Raw genomic sequence first — 23,020 nt, forward strand, 5'->3', positions numbered from 1 at the left:
GTTTTTAAGAGTCTCTTATAGTTTGCCTCCTTCCCTCTCTGTAACTTTTTTTTTCCTTCCCCTCCCCCATGGTCTTCTGTTAAGTTTCTCAGGATCCACATAACAGTGAAAACATATGGTATCTGTCTTTCTCTATATGACTTATTTCACTTACCATAACACTCTCCAGTTCCATCCATGTTGCTACAAAAGGCCATATTTCATTCTTTCTCATTGCCAAGTAGTATTCCATTGTATATATAAACCACAACTTCTTTATCCATTCATCAGTTGATGGACATTTAGGCTCTTTCCATAATTTGGCTATTGTTGAGAGTGCTGCTGAAACATTGGGGTACAAGTGCCCCTAAGCATCAGCACTCCTGTATCCCTTGGGGAAATTCCTAGCAGTGCTATTGCTGGGTCATAGGGTAGATCTATTTTTAATTTTTTGAGGAACCTCCACACTGTTTTGCAGAGTGGCTGCACCAGTTTGCATTCCCACCAACAGTGCAAGAGGGTTCCCGTTTCTCCACATCCTCTCCAGCATCTGTAGTTTCCTGATATGTTCATTTTAGCCACTCTGACTGACGTGAGGTGATATATGAGTATGGTTTTGATGTGTATTTCCCTGATGAGGAGTGACGCTGAGCAACTTTTCATGTGCCTGTTGGCCATCTGGATGTCTTCTTTAGAGAAGTGTGTATTCATGTCTTCTGCCCATTTTTTCACTGGATAATTTGTTTTTCCGGTGTGCAGTTTGGTGAGTTCTTTATAGATTTTGGATACTACCCCTTTGTCCGATATGTCATTTGCAAACATCTTTTCCCATTCCATCGGTTGCCTTTAATTTTGTTGATTGTTTCCTTTGCAGTGCAGAAGCTTTTTTATCTTGATGACCCTGTTCAGTTTTAAGCATTATCTGCTGATTACTCTGTATGAACTGAATACATAGGTGAAAGTTTGTGCTTACTTCATTTTTAAGATATATTTATGTTTTTAAAATTATAGATACTTATAAAGAAGGAAAGAATAGAAGTCCATGATAGTGCTGCCTGTATACTCTTACTGATACATGCAGGGGGCACCTGGGTGGTTCAGTTAGTTAAGCGTCTGACTGTTGATTTTGGCTCAGGTCATGATCTCCCAGTTAGTGATTTCGAGCCCCAATATCAGGCTGTGCACTGACAGCGTGGAGCCTGCTTGGGATTCTCTGTCTCTCCTTCTCTCTCTGTTCCTCCTATGCATGCTCTCTCTCTCTCAAAATAAATAAATACACTTAAAAAAAGAAAAATGAATATGTAAAGTAATTCATGCACATATTTGGAAAATGTACACAAATATAAAACTTCAGGGTTAAAGGTAGAAAAAGCCACTTCTCCTAAGTGAACCAGTATCAACAGTTTTATGTGAATTATTTATAACAATATTATTTTGTGTTAATAAATCTAAGGTAGCCCATAGGAAAATGACAAGCAGTTTTATGAAATTGGCAGAGAAAGGGGAGTAAGTGGGGTCTGGGGGGTAGGGTGGGCTAGGGGTAGGGAAGGTAAACAGAATAGGAGAAGTAGAACACCACATGGGTCTGTACAAACACTTGACTGAGGGACCGTGAGAAGCAGGACTTGGGTTTTCTCTTCCATGTCTGTACCTTTTCTTAGGTAAGGTGCTTGCCAAGCATGTTGAAATAACCAAATATAGGCTACTGACTGTTTGACACAGCTTTCAGATAAACTAATAATTAAAGCAAACAAGTTGAATGGAATCCTAGAGTCTGAAAATCTGGGCGGCTAATTGCATTTTTGACTGAATGGATTTAAGTGACCAGATGTTGTGGTATTGTGTAGACAGAATTTTTACTTAATGAGAGCCAAGGAAAAGCAGATTAGTATTTGGCACTCCCACAGTTCAGTCTGCAACTCAATTATGTAGTTTTGTCCATGAGAGAGATTCAGTAAATGCTTGCTGGCTGAGTGATCAAACTATTTTACTACATTTTCCCACTTCCCATCAGGGCTTTGGTTATTGTAAATATAAAAGCGATCCTGGATAACTTAATATACAAAAGAATCAACTGATACCATCTGGAAAACAATATGTCTTAAAGAACAATATTTCTTTTGGGTTTTCTGTTGTGGTTTGAAATCTCTGTTTTCCCAGTTTGGGATTATTGTATTGCCACAAAGAAGAGATAACATCTTCTATTTCTCCTAAGAAGCTAATATTACAGAAGTTCATATTTCAGTATTATCCACAACTTAACGTTTCCTTCAGAGATTGTGAAATTTTAGAAAACCACCAATTTTCAACTCTCTATATTAAATGCAGACATAATTATCCTCATTTCCACATCTTTGTGCACAGTTACAGCCACTAGGGTTTGTCTCAAATTAGAATGCCTTCAAGTCATTGCACTGCTGATACATCTGAACATTTCTTAAGGAAGAGAGAAAAGCAGTCATTCTTTTTCAAGGAAGATTAAAGTGATTAGCTTAGTCCTAAGATTAGAAATCATACATTCTAATTATATTGTGGAGGCAGTGTTAGGGAAATGGTTAGAGAGAGGGACTTTGAAGTCAAACAGATTTAAATTCCAATTAGGAATCTACTCTTACTTACCTACTTACTCTTAGTTGACAATAACTCCCTTAACCTCTCTGAGTCCTGTTTTTTTCATTTGTAAATAAGGATGATACCTTATTCATGGTCCATGATTGCTGTAGGACTTACATGGTAACATTCAATACCTGTATATATTTCACCAATATGAAGACATGCTTGTAAGACACATGTATATGTGTGAATAAATTACATATATGTGTGTAGGTACATAGGAGTGTGTATAGATAGATGGACAGACAGATGAGAGGAAAAAGGAGCATGCACGCACTTTAGTTTAGCATAATGTTGGGCACATAATAAGTGCTCAATGAAAGGCAATTCTTATTAAATATTCAGGAAATAGAATTCTACTCTGAACATTCTGGCGAGGTCCTGGCCAGTTTGGTATAGCAGAAGTTCAAAGATTTTTTTTTTTTTCAAGAAGATAGATCTGTGTTCAAATTTAGTTCTGCAACTGACTAGCTGTATGATCTTGGTCAAATTATGTAAACTTCTGAAGCTCCAATTGTTTAAAGGTAAAATAAGATTACAGAAATAATAAGATTATATTTACTCTGCAGGGTTTTGAGGAGTGAGCAAGATTAAAAGACATAAAGTGTATAAAGCACTCGACACAAAGTCTGGCATACAGAAGACGTACAATATACATATCATTTTCTCCATGATCTTACACTTTTTTTAACCCCTGATGTTTTATTTCTTGATCTTTAAAGTATATAAGAACTACATCTGTACCCTTCATAGGGTTGCTGTGTAGACTGAATGAGATGCTATATGAACTACCAAACCAACCCAGTGTATAGCTGGTTTGCAATGTCTCTCAACTCCACTTTCCTAGATACAGACAAAATCTACAAAGTGAGACATTCAAAGCAGAGTCCAGGCCAATATTTGTACCCACCTGCTGATTCTCTGGTCATTTGACCATCAAAATTAGTCCATTTCTTCAACTTCAGCAGGCCTTCTACTAGAAACTACTCAAACGTATTTCGGACACTGTCGTCAAAATTACCATGTTTCACCAAAGAGCGCGATCTGCATTCATCAGATTTTACGAAATTTATTTTTTTATGGTTGGTTTAACCTTTGAATGAGCACATTAAACGCAAGCGTTAAAGCAGAATAATTTCTTAGAACCGAATCTACATGTAAATTTGATCTTGTAATATTTGCACACAGGGTGACAATTTCTGATGCTGTGGGAAGCATTACAAATGTGCAGAAATCAATTCAGCCATTAGGAAAAAGCAAGAGTTGCTAGGAAACCACATTCCAAATAAGGAATATTATAGTGGTGACCCAGACAATTACCATATGCCTGGCATGATATCAACACAAAGGGTAACAGACTTTTAAAAGCACACATGACACTGAATTATTCCTACCACTTTTGCAACTCAGGTGATTCAAGAGTTGCCTTTCTATGACTCAAAAATTCAAATGCAAAATCAAAGTGAGTTAAGAACAATGAGAGATGCCTCCTAAAACTTACCAAGTCTCACCAGTGTGCTTAGGTACGTCTATGGTATACAGTGTCACATAATTTCACTTTATTGAATGAAGTCCTCTCAATTTTTAAAAGAATCTACTCTTCAAGTCTGTATATTCTATTTCCATGTGTTTGAATATTCATAGGAGAAAAAAAAGCCTTCAAGAATAAACACTATTTTGGGGCGCCTGGGTGGCGCAGTTGGTTGGGCGTCCGACTTCAGCCAGGTCACGATCTCGCGGTCCGTGAGTTCGAGCCCCGCGTCGGGCTCTGGGCTGATGGCTCAGAGCCTGGAGCCTGTTTCCAATTCTGTGTCTCCCTCTCTCTCTGCCCCTCCCCCGTTCATGCTCTGTCTCTCTCTGTCCCAAAAATAAATAAATGTTGAAAAAAAAAATTAAAAAAAAAAAAGAATAAACACTATTTTTTTAATTTTTTAAACATTTATTTATTTTTGAGAGAGAGAGACAGATGTGAGTGGGGGAGGGTGAGAGAGAGAGGGAGACACAGAATCTGAAGCAGGCTCCAGGCTGTGAGGTGTCAGCACAGAGCCCATCGTGGGGCTTGAACTCACAAACCGTGAGATCAACACCTGAGCTGAAGTTGGACACTTAACTGACTGAGCCACCCAGATGTCCTAATATACGACACAATTTAATATGTGGTGATGGTTGGGTGGTAAATTACAGGTGATGTGACTTTCTTCCGTGTGTCATTTTTCAGAGGGCATTTGACATTTTGTGATTTTGGAAAACTAATAAAGTTACTTTGAAATGATTTTTACATTTTTATTTGGCGCTAGATATTAGATTTCAAGACAGCGTGACAAATCAAAAACATAAATCCTAACAGTACAGTTAGCAAGCAGAGAGCACATTCCTCTCTCTCATATTATTCCATCTGGCTATCTTCACATCAGTGGTGGTATTATAAGATTCAAGCTGCTGGCCTTGGCAGATGCACATGTCACAATTAACTTTAAAAGAGAGTAAGTTAAACTGGCAGTAAAAAAGAAAAACCTTCTTGGTCAATAACACCAGAGAGACCATATTCTAAAATATAATGGGCTAACTGCCCTCACAATAGGTTGGTAAAATCACATCTTAATGTCTTTTTAGGAGCAAGACTTGGCAGACAGAGATTCTTATTCTTTACATAAAACTCAGATAAATAAAAATATGAGCTACCTAACGGCTTAGAGGCTTCACACTCTAAAGCACATGATGCAAGAATCAAACGAAAAGGAGCACCTTTACTAATATAATTTCTAGTCTCCTCTTAGGACATTGTACAAACACTCCTGGGAGGGACCCTCTCTCAGACAGGCTAAAATAAATGAAACAGATTATATCTTCTTGAGGAGGGTTTACCCCATCGTGACATGATTTAACGGCATAACTTTATAAAACATTTAAAGTGTGTCCCCACTAAAGTGCATTTCTCTTGTGAAAATGCGGAAGTGTAAAAACCAGTACACAAAACCAGGCTAAGCAATTTTGTATTTTATGTGCACAGTTTCCACCCAAACAATTTAACTTTCCCTTAGTTGCTTGGCTTTGTTTTTCCTTGCACACACGTATTACTGCTATTTTTTTGCATGTAGCAAAAATATGCAAACACTTTCACGAAATGACTTCTTAGAAAATCTGTTTGACAAATATCGTGACAAAACTCTTCAATAAGGCCAACCCTTTCAGAAGTGTGTGCCTGACAAACTATTTTTTCCACAGATGAAAAAGGTGATCATCAGTCTAACTATATTATATGAGAACCAGTCATGATTAAAGACAAAAGCCAAAGCAAACCAGGAAGGGAATTCTAGCTCATTGACATGCGCAAAGCATAAATATTAAGGTCTATTAATTCATTATGCCAACATTTTATAGAAAGATTGCAAGGCAGTAGGTGTGCTCTATTACAGCTCAGAACTGCAGCATCGGGCCAGAAGTGCAATTCGATGACTAAAACAAATTTCTTGCTCAAAACATAAAAATAATGAATTAGAATATAAGACACGATGTTTAAATCCAAAGACTATCTTAGGAAAAAATGTAAACATTTTAAAATATACATCTTCTGTGTCACAATCCACAATAACCAAGGGACAATAAACAGAGAAAAAACAATGAAGTAAAGTGGCTAAGGATTCACCCAATCTGGCTGGTGACTGTGATTTTCAAAATAAGGATGAAATGACAGCCATTCCCTCCCCACACACACATCACGGAACTTATCTCCCTCATTTCATAATTTAAAAAATTAATCGTTTTGGATGGAATAATTCTTAAATAGATTACTTATTTCCATTCTCTTCAAGAGGACACCTAACGGTAGTTTAACTTTTCTTGACTAGAGCCATGAAAAGTCTAACTTAACAGATTCTACACAGTAAGAAAATTGTGACAATATGAAGTTTATTTACCACACTTCTATTTAACAAGCCCTATAGAGTGCAATTAGGAGCTCAGGTTAACGAATGTTTCTTATTCTTGCCTTCAACTGTAAAACTGAAATAATATCAATAGAGTCCTTCTAGGTTCGTGAGACTCAGCAGAGCTATCACATGCCAAGTCCTTGGATCGGCGACTGCCTGGCACACTGCGAAGTGCTTCAACAGATATTTATTGTTATTCTGCAGTGGCTAGTTTAAACACAGTTAGATGTTTTGGTCTTTTCTATTTACAGATAGTATCATCTGTGACTTGGGTTGAAAATAGGCACAAATGTAGATTAGTGAGGATGAATCATTATTAGTAATAAAACTCTTACAAAAAATGTACATGACTTTGAACTTCTATTTCTAGGAAGAGCAGGTTATATAATCTGAATATCCCTCTGCAGGTCAGCTCACGAGGCAATGAAAAGAATATGACACCAAGATGGGGGGGAGGGGGCGAAGATGAAGCTCAGTGAGAGGTCATTACTAAATCTGAGGGTGCTTGTCCGCTACAGGCATCTTGTGACTTTCAGAAGGGAGTGAGGTTAGAGAAATGCTTTTGGGACTCTAACGGTACCTACAGAACTACGGGGACAAATACCCAAGTCTGAGGATGGCCAAGGGGGACACCTTGTTAAACCCTCCATACTTTTAAGATGAGACCCTAGGAGCCAACACCCCAGGTATAAGGGTGATACCAAAAATATAAGGTGAATCAGTAACTGGCCCCCATGGGGAAGGATGCCTGGCATTAAATCATGTGACCCTGATTGCTAGAGCCCCGAGCAATTCCTCCCACCCGAAGAACACATACAATTTCCCTGCAGGAGGGTAACATCATTCCACTTCTCGAATGATTCTCTAACTGTTCATACACAATCTCCAGCACACAAACAAAAAGTAACAAGAATTAGGTACACAGGAGATAAGTAACATGACTAAAAAATAAGTGAAAGCACAGATAATATCATAGACCATGAGGCTCTAGAGAAGGTATTTATGGAGCAAAGAGTTTAAAGATGGCTGATACCATCAAGGAAATAAAAACAGTATGAAAAGTTTTGTCAGACGAATGGAAACTTAAAAAAACTACAAACTGCTCTGACAACATGAAGTATCAAGGGGGCGGGTTTAATGAATGATTTTCATAACCAGTTGAGGGGAGTATTAGTGAGTTAGAAGAGCTGAAGAGAATATACAGACTTTAAAGTTCTAATAATTAAACAGAAGCAAAGTATAAAAGAGAACCTATTGTAACCTCCTGTACTGGTAAACTCTTAGTGAAAATATTCTCTAAACATATTCTTTAAAGACACAGAAACACATTTCTAGTACCATATAAATTCACTATACAAAGTGATGTATTAGAAAATACATTTAGCCATAAATTTCACCAGTAATAGTAACTTTGTACATTATTGCTACAATAAAACAGTAATTTACCAAAACTGCAACTATCTGCATTAGCTAAAAGATTAAAAGTACTTTCAAACGTGTCTACTGGATAAACACAGGAGGTGAGAATAAATTGGGCTATTTTAGTGAGTTCCCACAATGCCCAAGTAGTTCTTCTGAACCCTTAGGTTTAAGTTCTAGAGATAGAACATTTCTGGTAAGTACAATACACACTTCAGGGTGAAAAATAAAATTAGAATATTATACATAAACACTTCTCAAAGAATCACAGAGAATCAAATTACCAAATAATTAGTTTTTTTTTTCCCTAGATACAATCTTGGGCTATAATCTCATGGGGTTAAGTGAATACTGCAGTATTTGCAGAGAACAAATCCCTCCAAATATTAAAGTAACAACATCAGATTTCCTTTATAAATAACAAGTATTTAAAAATTAATTGGAGAATAATTATTTCATAATCTCAAAAAATCCTGTAAACTCATTAGAAGATTCAGTCGAAGTTCACACAAGTTACAATTTAATGTAGTACATGCAAATTGTAGTATACATAAATTGTATGTTAATATTCCTGCCTTTGGACTAGGCGGTTAGAGAAGATTCATAGCATTTCCCTGATTTGCAATTAAGATTGCTAAACACGTTAGTATTACAACATGATTACACATTGTCTTTTTTTAAACTCTTTCACAATCTCTGTATAATTGCCTCATTATATAAAATGCACTGTTCTCTAAACTAATGAAGCGAATTTGAATTTGTGTGCCTGTGTGATGAAATTCAATGCAAATATTTTTTAAAAACTGAAGTCCAGAAGTAAAACTTAGATATTTGGACACACTGACTCAATCTTCTTCAAAAGCCTGAAATCATGAAAATGCCACTGGTCTTTCCAAAATCTATATAATCACATTCTCTAGTCCATCAATGCAGCTTCTCTTTCCTACCCACATTTTTATTTCTAAGGAATAAAGCACAAGCAGTAATAAACATTTTGTTATTTTAATCAAACAGTGGTTAAATTATTAGTAAAAGCCTTTCAGCCTTAAAAACTGTTCAAAATACTTTGGTAAGATTAGGGTCACAAGGTTAAGGAACAGCATGAAGTCATACAATTTTCTAGTGAAGTCACAATATAGCTAGCTCAAACAAAGGGCAAAGAATATAAATTTGATAGTACTTTTCTTCAAGAGTTAAGTCTAAGATGTAAGAAAATCAGATTTCCTCTGCACGGGGGGAGTGGAATAAGCATAATGCTGACATTATAAGTTCAGCCAGGAGAATAAACATCATATTGAGAAAATATTAAAAATTCTAATCATTAATTTTAAAAGCAGCTTTTTGTTTGTTTCAAATTTTTATTTAAATTCTAATTAGTTAATATATAGTGTAGCATTGGTTTCAGGAGAATTTAGTGATTCATCACTTACATACAACACCCAGTACCCATCAAAACAAGTGCTCTCCTTAGTGCCCATCACCCATCTAGCCCATCCCCCACCCACCGCCCTCCATCAACCCTCAGTCTGTTCTCTATGGCTAAGTCTCTTAGGGTTTGCTTCCCTCTATGAAAGCAGACTTAATTAAAGTCACTTTGGGATTATTTTTCCAAATGGACCATATTTGTGTATGCTTTATGGCTTCAGTGTGGAATGAGCTTGTGAGTCTCATTAGAGTATTTATAAAAAATAATTTCTGTGAATATTATAAAATGAATAACTGAAATACTATATTCTTTTGCTACTTTAAAAATTTTTTAAACTAAACCAATTTTACAGTTAATGATTCAAGGATATTACCAATCACCTTCAAGGAATTATAACTGATAATTCAGGTACCTATTTCCTGTAATGAGAGGTGCCTGAAAGACTTATAAAATCATGTACACATTATCAATTAATTTTTCAAAATATGAAAGGTTTGAGGGAACTTTATTTTGAACTATTACAACTTAAATAGCTTAAATTTTAAGCATCCTAAACTTACATAGTTTGAAGTAAACAATCAGCTGATCACATATCAACCCTACTGCACACCCAAGCATTTTTTTTTAACGTTTATTTATTTTTGAGACAGAGAGAGACAGAGCATGAATGGGAGAGGGTCAGAGAGAGAGGGAGACACAGAATCTGAAACAGGCTCCAGGCTCCGAGCTGTCAGCACAGACCCCGACGTGGGGTCGAACTCACAGACCGCAAGATCATGACCTGAGCCGAAGTCAAAAGCTTACCCGACTGGGCCACCCAGGAGCCCCACACCCAAGCATTTTTAATAAAAGATTCCTTCAATAAGTTTAGAAATGTTCCCATGGCACCAACTTAGAAGCCAATTCAAAGTCAAATTAATATGCCAAAAACAATCTCAAACCACGCAAATAATATGAATAAGTAATGAAGCTAAAATTATTAAAGTGGTTTTATGATTTTGAACTCTCTTTCTGCATTCTTATTAAATCTTTATAGACATTTCCTCTTCTGATTTAATAAGACTATCTGATTCATAAGACAGAGTAATGTTACATACCACAGATAAAAATATGGAGGAGCATACCGTAACGCATGATTCCCTGGTTTTGTTCTAGGGTAATTTAAGTTTGCTTTGACAAGGCTGAATCAATACAAACACGTTATCTCCTATAAAAGAAAATCCAACACAGAAAAACAATCCCAAGTGATAAGACTGCCCAGCTAGCAGTCTTGAAAATTTAAGAACTTATAGGAACTCAGTCTGGACTGTGTATATTTGCAGTTTGAAGCAGATCTGAGACAGCATCACTTTGTTTTCCTGGCAGTGGTAGAAGTGCCATTCCTATACTTGAATAACTGGATAATTACGTCCTGAGGGGACTTAAACTATTTTTTTGAATGCTCCATGCTTTCCTATTTTTATTGCTGATGAGAATGGTGAGAAAACCCTCTTTCCACTTTTTAAAACTGCCAAATGTAAACATATATGTAAACATCAAAGAACAGTAGTAAAATGGGTGATTCTGCACTACAATCCTACCTGCACTTTCCTTCCTGCCTCCTCTCTCTTCCCATCATCTTCTTCCTTTCCCTTGGAGTTAAGCACCATCTTGAATTTGTAGTAACCACTCCCTTTTTTTTTCCTTTACCCTTTTTCCAGCAATGCAGCTATCTCTAAATAACATATTTTTTCCCACTTTCCCAGTTTTGAGACTTAATTAAGTGGGATAAGGCTACAGCCTTCTTTTCAGACTTGCTTCTTTTGCTCAAGATTATGTTTTTGACATTCATCCTTGTTGGTGTCAGTAGCTGAAGTCATTCATTTTCCCAAGTGTATGGTGTGTGTGTGTGTGTCTACACATACACACGTACATATACATTTTTTTTACAGGGAATCCTTTCTATTAGATGGCTATTTGAGTTATTTCCAGTTTGAAACTCTTATCAAGGTGTTGCTGTGAATAATCTTGTGACTTGTGCTACACCTGAACACGTTCTTCCCTGAGCAAGCGTGTAGGGGCGAGGTTGCTGGGAGGTAGGCAAGGCACAAACTAAGGCACACACAATATACCGTACTTGGGACGGCACACTCCCACCAGCTGTGTGTGACTTCCCGCTGCTCCAGATCCTCACCAACCTGATAGTGTCAGAGCTTCAAAGTTGTGCCAAACTAGTAGGTAGAAATGCTACAGGATGGTGCTACCGATATACAGTCATCCCGTTACTCGTGAGGTCAACCTAAGATACTTTTAATGGTTAAATGTGTTGCAAAAAACCCTCCTAGTTTGTGGTTATCTTTTTACTCTTTTTAGGTGTTATTTGATAAGCAGGAAGGTTTTAACTTCAGTGTAGAAAAATTTACACCTAGTTTCCTGTATGATTTGGTAAGTTTTGACTTGACTAGTTTACAAAAAAAAATGTTCCGTAGGCTGAGTTAAAAACTCCCAAATTATAAATTTAAGACCTTATAGTGGGGCCCTTCACATTTAACCCAGGTGGAATTACATTCTGTACAGCTTCGTGAAGTAGACATCCAGTTTTAATACTTTTGTCCACATGGATAAACAGTTGTCCTCCAACCTTTGATGGAATAGCCCATTCTTTCCCCACAAATCAATTTCACCTTCGTCATGTATCAAGTCCCTCTTTTCTCCGACACACTACAGAATTATTAAGACATGTTCAGTTTTGAATTCCTATGATTTGGCTTCGTAGAATCCCTTAGGATTACTGGGTCTGAGAACTGATTGATGTCTTTTACTGTTCCAGAAAAAAAAAATGCCCTGTTTTGCATTCCCTCTGTAACTCCACGTGAAACCCCAACTGAACATATATTTTCCTACTCTGTCCTCCATTCCTCCCACATATTTTATATTTTACATTATCTTATTCATATTTCCACATTTTTAATTCTCTGGACCTGATAATGGGTAATTTCTTCAGCTTTAAGTTTCAGTATACTAATTTTTCCTTCAGCTCTGTCTAATCTGCTTTTAAATTCATCTACCGGCCATTTTCTTAAGTATTATGTTGATTACTTAGGGGTTCTCTGGTTCTTTTTCACATCTACTGTTCCTGTGTCATGTTTTTAAGCTTCTTCTTTATTTTCTTACTTATATTAAACATTGTCATTTTGATTCTGTCTGAAAATTTTGATAATCTGATAACACTTCACTGTTTTCTTAGCTATTGTTCCCACTGGTTCTTACCTATAATACTTTGATTTCTTTCATGAACGTGTGGGTTTAGGGTTATTTTTTTGTGGGGGAGGTGAGGGGTTGTTTTATTTTGTTTTTAGTATTAGTCACTCAGTCTCCAGATACGGATATCCATATATTCAAATACGGATATATCCAAAGATATGGATATTCTTTGCAAGAGGGATTGAAGTTGACTTCCTCCAGAAAGAAGTAATGTTTCCTAGTTTCCTACTATCACTTCTCATGACAGAGCAATTAATTTAAATTCCCCACTGAAATTTTGTCAATCTACACATGCAACATTATTGGCACATTTTTTCTTTCCTAATAGTTCAGTGAGGTGCTTAGTAGTTTTTAGAAATCTTAAAGAGTGTTAAATATTTTAAAAATATTTTTAACACAGCATTTTAATAATTTTAGTCAGAAGGACACTCATAATATCTAATTTGCCCTAACTCCAGGAATAGGATTGTACCACATTTTGAAGCTTTCTTTTTCTCTATTTATTTTAAACTCACATTTGGTGAGCTGTTATAAAAGGGCTGCCTTACATTCATGGTTACTTCTCCAAATACATGATTTCTGGTTTCTAAGAAGTCACAGTAACAATACTTCTGGGATCCACTGGGTCTGGGAAAGACTAGAGGTGGGTGATCTCATCCATTCTTAGAGGTAGACGTTAGACTGCAGAGAGGCATCAGTACCAAAAAGAGTACAACATACCAGGAGCTACATTTCCCACCACTATTAAATTTTCTTAGTTATTGGGCTCCAACCTTCAAGCTCTGCTACATTAAAAACACGCACAGGTAACCCTGAGTGCTGAGGTTTTATAAGGAACACTTACCTGTACACTACCCAAAGTAAGTGTTCAGGTCCTCCATTTTCTTCTGAGGATTATGTCTGAGACCCTGATTCCCACCACCATCTTTGCTTGGTGTTGGTGAATTGGTAACTGACAATGAGTGTTTCTTTAGTCTGTCTTTAGCTCTTTGTTTTCTCCATGGCAATTAGCCTTTCATACACCTTTTCCTTTTTTGGATCTTATTCCATTTGTTCTTTTGCTGGTGTTCTATGAGTTTTTTTTCTAGTTAAGCCTCATCCTCCTTACTTGTCTAAATCTGTAGGACACATAAGTAGAATTCAAAAGGGAATTTCTTGCCCCCTTCAGTTAAAGGCATGCTACTACTCAAACCACATTGTAGAGAAGATTACCTGAATTGGTCTTCCATCAGGTGTCAGCACCTCTTCTGAAAGTTCCATCATCTTCAGGGCCATGAGAGCAATGGGCTTTGCGTGGCAGAGGCTTTTCCTATGGAGTCCTGCAGCAACACAGTATGCATCACCTATTGTTTCCACCTGCAGCAATCAGACAAACCAAATGCAAACATATGATAATGAGCCAGAAGAGAAATGATGAGTTATCTGCAATCACAAATGTTGCTGAAAACATGTCAGCAAAACATCAATAAATTAAGCAATTAGACAACAGAGTGTAATCACAGCAGAGTTTGCAAACAGTCGCTGTCAAATACTGACATCTCACTCCAGGGCTGTTCATCAATGTAATCACCATAGATGATCATTGAAATTGGGGAAAACTGGAACATAAAACAATTATCCTCCACAAAAACAGAACTGCCAGTATTTTGTGTGAACAATTTTCAAATAATGACCTTTTACAAAGCTATCCTCTTGTCTCCTTCAACCTTTCAATATTATTTATATCTGAGAGATGAGAAACTGATGTACAAAAACCCATCCATAACCCTACAATTAAAGAGGTAACAGGCACTGTCAGAGTCTTTTCAGACCCTATTCTAATTTTATTGTCAGCATCCATTCTGAATAGACATTGCTTTTGTTAAATCTCCTAAGTATTTACCCCAGGTTAAAATTCTTAAATTTCTAAGGCATATAGCATGATACATAACTTATGTTCAGAGGAAAGTTCTCTAATTATCCAAAGTATATGGTGGTATACTTTGGATAATTTGCAAATGATATATCTGACAAGGGGTCAATATCCAAAAACTATAAAGAACTCCTATAACTCAACACTAAAGAAACCAAATAATCCAGTTAAAAACTGGGCAGAGGACCAGAATAGACACTTTTCCAAGGAAGACATACAGATGATCAAGAGACACATGAAAAGATGTTCAACATCACTAACAATCAGGGAAATCCAAATCAAAACCACAATGAGATATCACCTTACACCCATCCGGGCTAAAATTGAAAAGACAAGAAGTAACAAGTATTGGTGAGGATGTAGAGAAAAAGAAGGTGGGAATGTAAATTGGTGCAGCCATTGTGGAAAAGAGTATGGAAAAAGTATAATACTTTTTTAAAGAAACAGTTGCTCAAAACATTAAAAATAGACATGCCATATGATCCAATAATTCCATTATTCAGTATTTACTGAAGGAAAATAAAAACATGAACTAGAAAAGGTATATGCATCTCTATGTTTACTGCAGCATTATTTACAATAGCCAAGACCCAAAAGCTACCTAAGGGTCCATCAACAGACAAACAGATAAAAAAAGATGAAATTGTGCCATTTGAGACAAGATAGATGGACATAGGAGGTATTATTCCGAGTGAGATAAGTCAATCAGAGAAAGACAAAGACCATGTGAGTCCACTCATAAATGGAATCTTAGTAAACAAACAAAAAGCAGAATCAGAACTATAAATACAGAGAACTGATGGTTACCAGAGGAGAGGTGGATGGAGGTGTTGCCAAAATGGATGAAGGGGAGAGGGACATAGAAGCTTCCAGTTATGGAATAAGTCAAGGGAGTAAAAAGAGCATAAGGTATATAGTCAATGATATTGTAATAGCGATGTAATGGGACAAGTGATGGTGAGCACAGCATAATGTATAAACTTGACCAATCACTAAGTTGAACACCTACAACTAATCTAACATTGTGTGCCAACCATTCTCAAATTAAAAAAGTATATGGAGATGGGGCGCCTGGGTGGCTCAATCAGTTGAGTGTCCGACTTCGGCTCAGGTCAGGATCTCACAGTCCATGAGTTTGAGCCCCGCATCAGGCTCTGTGCTGACAGCTCGGAGCCTGGAGCCTGCTTCAGATTCTGTGTCTCCCCCTCTCTCTGCCCCTCCCCTACTCATGCTCTGTCTCTCTCTGTCTCAAAAATAAATAAAAACATTAAAAAAAAGTATATGGAGGTAAACTCCTCAATAGTTCTAACATTTTAATTAGAGGAAAGTGACAAAATATGTTAAATGTCCAATTCCAATATCATCTTTTCTATGAATCCTCCATGGTCTCTCCATTGGTTCTTAGTACAACTAACCATTCCTTCTGTTTCCACAGCACTTTCCACACCTCTTTTCTATGGCTTTCATCATAGGTTATAATCAAGATGTATTCCCAACTCTGATGGCAGCTCTTTAAGAATGGGTCCATGTTGGGGCGCCTGGGTGGCTCAGTCGGTTAAGCCTCCGACTTCAGCTCAGGTCACGATCTCACGGTCCGTGAGTTCGGTCCCCGAATCGGGCTCTGGGCTGATGGCTCAGAGCCTGGAGCCTGTTTCTGATTCTGCGTCTCCCTCTCTCTCTGCCCCTCCCCCATTCGTGCTCTGTCTCTCTCTGTCTCAAAAATAAATAAACGTTAAAAAAAAAATTTTTTTAAACAAACAAAAAAAAAGAATGGGTCCATGTTTTCTTCATCTCTGTATTCCTAATGCTTATAGTGGTTTCTAAAATATAGCTACTTAATAAATATATACCAAATGAATAAACAAATAAATCATGTTTATCATGATTTATCCATGTTTATCCATGTTTATCATGATTATAATAAATCATTCTAATAGTGTGTTCATATTCACTGCTCATTTCATGAGCGCCACATAGATGTGTATAGAAAAAAAAATTGCCTCTGAATGATTGGAGATGCTTCTATCATAAATTACCAACACTTATAAAATATGCTATTAGTTAAGATATAATGGCCATAATTAGATTTTGTGTGAGTGCATTCTAACAATAGGGTATTAAAAAATGTACTGCATAAAATCTGTTGGCACTTATTTAGGGAATATCATGAGAAGAGTTAAGCTCATGAGACGAGAAATGCCAAAACGATCACTTGATCACCAAAATCTTCTCAGAAAATATGCATCTAAAGTTACTCCCAATACCCTAGACCTATCATGAAGTTCAACATTTTCACCTGTTTCCTGTGCCAGAGAAATGGAAATAAAATCATATGGTGAGAAAAGAAAGACAATGCATTGTGAGTTGGGAAAGGTTATACTCCAAGGACTGAAATATACTTCCCCCAAAGAATTCCCACTGAGAAAGACATCCAGTAAATAATGAATGTCTAATATGTGTCAGTTTACCATTTCCCCCTGAAAACACAATGTCCTCTGCTAATTCTATTTATTTCATCTTTTTGTACTTCTATATACTTTTTTTAAATTTTTATATAAATTCCAGTTAACAAACAGTGTAATATTAGTTTCAGGTGTACAATATAGTGATTCAACACTTTCCTACAACACCCAGTGCCCATCACAAGTGTACTCCTTCATCCCTGTCACCTATTTCACTGATCCCCCCACTCACCCCCTGCTTTGGTAACCATCAGTGTATTCTCTGCAGTTAAGAGTATGTTTCTTGGTTTGCTTCTCTCTCTTTTTCCCCTTGGCTTACTTGTTTGTTTCTTAAATCCCACATGAGTGAAATCATATGGTATTTGTCTTTCTCTGACTGACTGACTTTGCTTAGCATTATACCCCCTAGCTCCAACCATATCATTGCAAATGGCAAGATTTCATTCTTTTTTATAGCTGAGAAATATTCCATTCTATGTATATACCACATGTTGTGAGCCATGAACTTTGAAACTAAATTCTGATTTTCAGATATCAGAACACATAGGCAGTAAACTATTTGTACAAATTGAATTGCTTTACAGTGAACTGTGAACATGCATGTTCCTGAAGCATTATCTCTTCTTGAAATCCCTATCCTCCTCTTCTTCATCAGCCATCATCTTCATTATCTTTTCAGCTAAAGTTGAATGAGTTCCACTAAATGTGTATTCCTAGAATTTGTACCATAAGAATACAGATTAGTTATATGTTGCACTTTTTCTTTTAGCAGTGTGTAATGTAGTATGGATATGGACCAGTTGCCAATGGATATGACACAGAATTCTAAGAAAGTGCAAGATAAATGTGTATACAATATAACAAATTCACATGAAAATCTATACATGATCATGTAAGCTTTTATAGTGTTTAGTTTCCAAATATTTGAAGTCTGTTTACCTGTCAGAAACAATAGGATCAAGAATTAGGCAAGGGATGCCTGGGTGGCTCAGTTGCTTAAGTGTCTGACTCTTGATTTTGGTTGAGGTCATGATCTCAACAATCATGAGTTCCAGCCCTGTGTTGGGCTTGGAGCTAATGGCAATGAGCCTGCTTGGGATTCTCTCTGTCTCTCCCTCTCTCTCCCTCTCCCTCCCTCCCTGCCCCCTCTTGCTCGTGCTCTCTCTCTCTCTCTCAAAATAAATAAATAAACTGAAAAAAACTAGGCAAGAAATAGACATCAAAAAACAATGGCCTGTATCAAGTTGTGCAACTCACAATTATTCATAAACACCAAACATATAGAAAAAATATAAAAGATGTTTTCATCATGCTAGGCTAGATTATGTTGCATTAACAATACAACTTCAAAATCTGAATGCCCCAAAATAACAAAGGCTTATTTTTGATTCATGCTACAAATTCATGTGAGTTAAGGGATTGGAGGAGAGAAGAGAAACATGTGCTGTGTCTCTCTACTCTAGGACAAAAGTTAATAGAACCTCCCCACCTGGTGCTGGTTGCCATGGCAGAGATAAAGAGGTTCTGACAAAACGTGCACTAGCCATTACAGCTTTTTCCCAGATGAGACATGTAGAGCTTCTCAAGATTCATCCACCAAAGCAAGTCACATGACCATGATCAGTGCAAAGTCAATGGGAAAATTCAGCCACCCTTCTGCCCAGACACGAATCAGAAATATTTGGTGAGTAGTACTTGTATGCACATGAATGAATAGGTAATAGCTTAAAAGTTTTCAAATACTTAGATGTCTGGAAACTGCAGGTAATATATCTGTAAGATGTTTTTTTTTTTTCTTTCCTTACAGATATATTCAGCATCTTAACCTAAAAATCTTGGTCTAAGTGCTACCACCTTAGCCATGCATCTTTCCATGGAGGTTCTATTCTTCTCTCCCTTCATCTAATTCTGATCTACGCAAGTTTAGCAGAATTAAGTATATATGCAAATTTTAATGGGTTCCCTCCAAAAACATTAGTCAATTTTGCTTCACGGGAGCAGAAAAAGGGAAAACATTATATATCAATTACATTTGCTCCTAAGGATGTTTCCTTGAGTTAAACCAGATAAACAAGTGGAAATTGTAAACTTTCAAAAAAAAAATGCCTGTAAAGTTGACTATGTTCTGAATTCCTTTACAATTGCCTTGGTGTTTTTTACATACAATTTTAAATACAACAAACTACCTAAAGTAGTACATTTCATTTATTTTTGACATCTCTGACCTGTTCTTGAATGGTACTAGTTAAGAATAAATATGGCTAAACTACTCATAGAGGTGGAAAAGACCGTTCACATCCTTTTCTGAACATAGGAGGCTTCTGCACTAAAATTATTATGTATGACTATTGCCTCACATATTATTATAGATGCTTTTATCAAACTAAAACAATTTACCCATCTCTGTATATCATCTGTTCAACCCTTGATAGTAAAAACCCTCACATTATCCCAGAAATAAAGGAGGTGTAGAAATAAAGGAGTGCACAGAGCTGTGCACTCTTCCTTTTTATTTATGTTATTTTAGTTAAAAAATTTTTTTTAATGTTTATTTATTTTTGAGAGAGAGACACACAGAGTCAGAGCCTGAGTGGGATAGGGTCAGAGAGAGAGGGAGACATAGAATCTGAAGCAGGCGCCAGGCTCCAAGATGTCAGCACAGAGCCTGATGCAGGGCTCAAACTCACGAACTGTGAGGTCATGACCTGAGCCAAAGTTGGACACCCAACCGACTGAGCCACCCAGGCACCCCAATGTTATTTTAGTTTTAAAGTAATCATTTAAAAGAGTTTATTTTAGTTCTTAATAGGATCTCACTCCTGTAACATTCTTCTCCATCCCCTCCAGGCTAATGCTCAAGAAATATCTACAAGGTTTCTTAGAAATTTGGGCACAGTAAGGAGAAAGGAGTTTGTGTGTGTCATGGGGAAGGGTAGTGGTGGTAATATTGGCCTAGGATTAGCCTAAAAGAATACTGTGTATAACAGGGCAATGAATAATCTCTGTCCCACGGATTCACATCCACCTCAGTCCTTCAATCCCACAATCCTTGGTCTGTCTTCTTTTGAACTTTAGGACTTGTAAAAGAATGCTTGTGGAGTGGGGGGAGGGGGCACAAAAATAGAGGGTCAGAGAGCTCTGGCAGCCTATTTTACTGGACAACCTCCCTCTCTCCTTCTAGGTATCATCAAGAGGAGAACCAAATTGGAAAGTCTGCTTTCTAATTGTTTTGCTTTCTGGTTTTGGTCCCTCAAGTCATTAAAAACAGAAAGAGGAGAGAAAAGTTGAGAGAGGCACAGAAAGGAGAAGAGAGATGTTGGAATGAGTTGGAGGCAGATGAAGTCTACAAATGAATATGTCTTTTCTCTCCTGGAATCTCACAGAGCACTTTGTCACCTGGTCATGATCAGGTAGGCAAAAGGGGGCTGAGAAACATGCCACACTCTGCATGAGCTCATTGACTGTGGCTAAGAACACGTGATTCCCAGAAAGGACACCCTATTCACCCTTGTTGAGAGGATAGAGCCACACCTGCCAGCCTAATCACCTCTCTGACATCAGGTATGGTTCCTGAGTGACAATGAAAGGAAGGGAGGTGGAAGAGGTTTCCAGTGGCTGGTAGGGAGCCTCAGTCCACAGGTGGTTCTGAAGGTCCCTGTCACCTAGAAACCAAAAAATGGGGTCGCTGGTGCTCTGGACACAGATTACCCAAAAGGCTGACTAGAAAAGGTAGACCATGGCACAGGCCTTCATGAAGACTTATCACTAGCAAAAAAGCTACTGGAAAGTTTTGGATTTGGGTAGATTTAGAGGTCCCTTACTTTTATCCTTTACCTCATACAAATTCAGCAGCTCTCCACTGTTTATGTCCCTGGTTCCAGATACTCAGCAGGGTGGGTGACATGGGCTCCTGGCCAAAGATGAAAATTCAGGTGTTGATGGCCAAGCACAGGTCTTGGGGCCATGGCATTATCCACTGGAAGATGAGCAATTTGCCAGACATTAAACATGAACCTAGATTTTCATTGTTCTTGTGGTTGTGGGGCTTGAAGATACAATGATCCTCTTCCAATATGACTGTTAAGTATCTATATCAGAAGCAGGCAGGAAGGCCTTGACACAAAGATTCAAGCAATGGAGATAAAGGCAGTGCTGTCTTTAGTATCATTTCCTTGGCTTAGACAGATGATGGCCATGTCCACAAAAGCTACATTAATGATGATGACAGCACTGATGGAGCACAGAGACCAGCACATGCACAACACCATAGTTGCCCAAACAGAGGTCCGACAAATGATGGCAGGTAATCTGGGGCGAGAACAATTTCCAAAGGCAGGCGTTAACCACATGAGTACCCAAAGAGCTTGAGTATCTCCATGGACTGCCCTGCTGAATGTGGTCTGATTTCCCTTCACAGGGTAGTTACTCCTGTATGAACTGGGCTATAGTTCCCCATTAGTAATAACAATTGTTTTGTCAGATTCTGGGAGGCTGTGGTCTGAGGCAGTGATGAAGGTGAAGAATCTACAGGTGATGTCCTGCTCCTGTAGATGAAGGGCAGGGTCGGAGGTGGGCAAACGGTGCTGATCCTATGTTTCAAATGGAAAGAAATGACACCTGTCCAGAAGATATGACCTCATCATACTCTTTAATGATCGCCTTGTTTCTGCAGTAAGAGTTTGTCCAAAAGGAGACCCTGAACTTGTAGCCTGTCCTGGGATGTCTGAACTCTTTCATCCCTAATTGGTATAAACCTTAGCAAATCTGCATTGGAGCTCTTAAGTGTTAGGTGGGGGTTGGCTCAAAAGGCGAGGTCCCACAAGGCGGGTATATTTTGGTTGATGAAACTTGTGCCCTCACCCAAGTGCCACTGCATTCACCCCAACTTGGGATTCAGGTGGAGAAGGCCCTGCCAACCTGAGCATCCATGGTCTCTAACTCCACACTCAAGAAAGTCCCTGAAGAGATCATGTTCAGGGCTCAAGCCCCCCCCCAACTTCCGTCACCTCCACCACTTTATTCTCGTGCACCATCTCTCATCTGAACTTCCCTTCCTCATCTTCTCCTCTACCTCCTCATTCATTTTTCTTCTCCAGGATTCCAATCTCTCCACTGGCTCTTCATCCACTACTTTCTTCTACTGCCACTGAGAGAGAGGTGGCACACTCTTCAGTCATCACCTGAGATCTCTATGACACCGTGAACCAGATCTCTGTAGGCATTCCACCTGGCATTACCAGGGTGTGAAAGTAGATCACTCACCAGTAACAGAGGTACGGGAGAAAACTGAGGCTTCACAGGTGATGGCTGGCAGAATGCAGCAGCCTGGATATGGCCACACCCTGCCACCCTAACTCTAAAGGAGGGGACACCACTGAGGACACCAGTTCCTGGGATTAGACAGAACAGTAACAACTGAGCATGAAGGGCCTCTATCTCCCACAGGGGGACCAAGAAGCAGCCTCCACCTCCTAAGCACATTCATTTTCATCAGACGCTATGTTGGGAATCCACCTCCACATATTTATCCCCTTCCTATACAACGATTACCAGAAAGCAAAATTGTCACCCTGTCCTTTTTAATTTTTTTTCAGATCATCTTATAGTCGATCCAATATTAGCACTTTCATCATAGGTCCTATTTTATGATGTCAAAGGCTGATATTCTGGAAATAATTTTGATGTTTTAATGAGTTAATGTTGCAAAGGCTAGTGCTCCATGCTGGTCCTTATGCGGTCACTGGCAATAAGAACGAAGGTGTGATGGGTCATTAAAGTAACGTCCTATTACTTCTAACTTTCTGTGGATGTTACCTCTTGTCACACAGGAACTGAAAGTTCTCACTTGGCATTGTCATTAACTGGAACTTCAGAGAGAGGAGTCTCTGTACACAAACACTGACTCTTTGCACAGTCTCAGGAAAATAAAAGTTCGCGCTCCTACAGTCAGCTCCCATTTTTACCCCTGGACTGCTTTCCCCACTACAGCTTTAAAATTCACAGCCTGATTACCCCCAGACATCCTGAATCAGCAAGT

The 23,020-nt window shown here is 38.0% G+C and overlaps 1 protein-coding gene across 1 annotated transcript in view; it reads right to left on the reverse strand.

The window, feature by feature from the left end:
* Window positions 1-23,020, reverse strand: part of GUCY1A2 (guanylate cyclase 1 soluble subunit alpha 2) — a 339,638-nt gene that overhangs the window by 93,595 nt on the left and 223,023 nt on the right. The window contains exon 6 of the mRNA XM_058686628.1: window positions 13,822-13,965. Coding sequence (XP_058542611.1) covers window positions 13,822-13,965 — 144 coding nt within the window. The remainder of the gene's footprint in view (window positions 1-13,821; window positions 13,966-23,020) is intronic.

The sequence above is a fragment of the Neofelis nebulosa genome, chromosome 10 (genome assembly GCF_028018385.1).
Source record: "Neofelis nebulosa isolate mNeoNeb1 chromosome 10, mNeoNeb1.pri, whole genome shotgun sequence".
In the NCBI taxonomy this organism is placed as follows: Eukaryota; Metazoa; Chordata; class Mammalia; order Carnivora; family Felidae; genus Neofelis; species Neofelis nebulosa.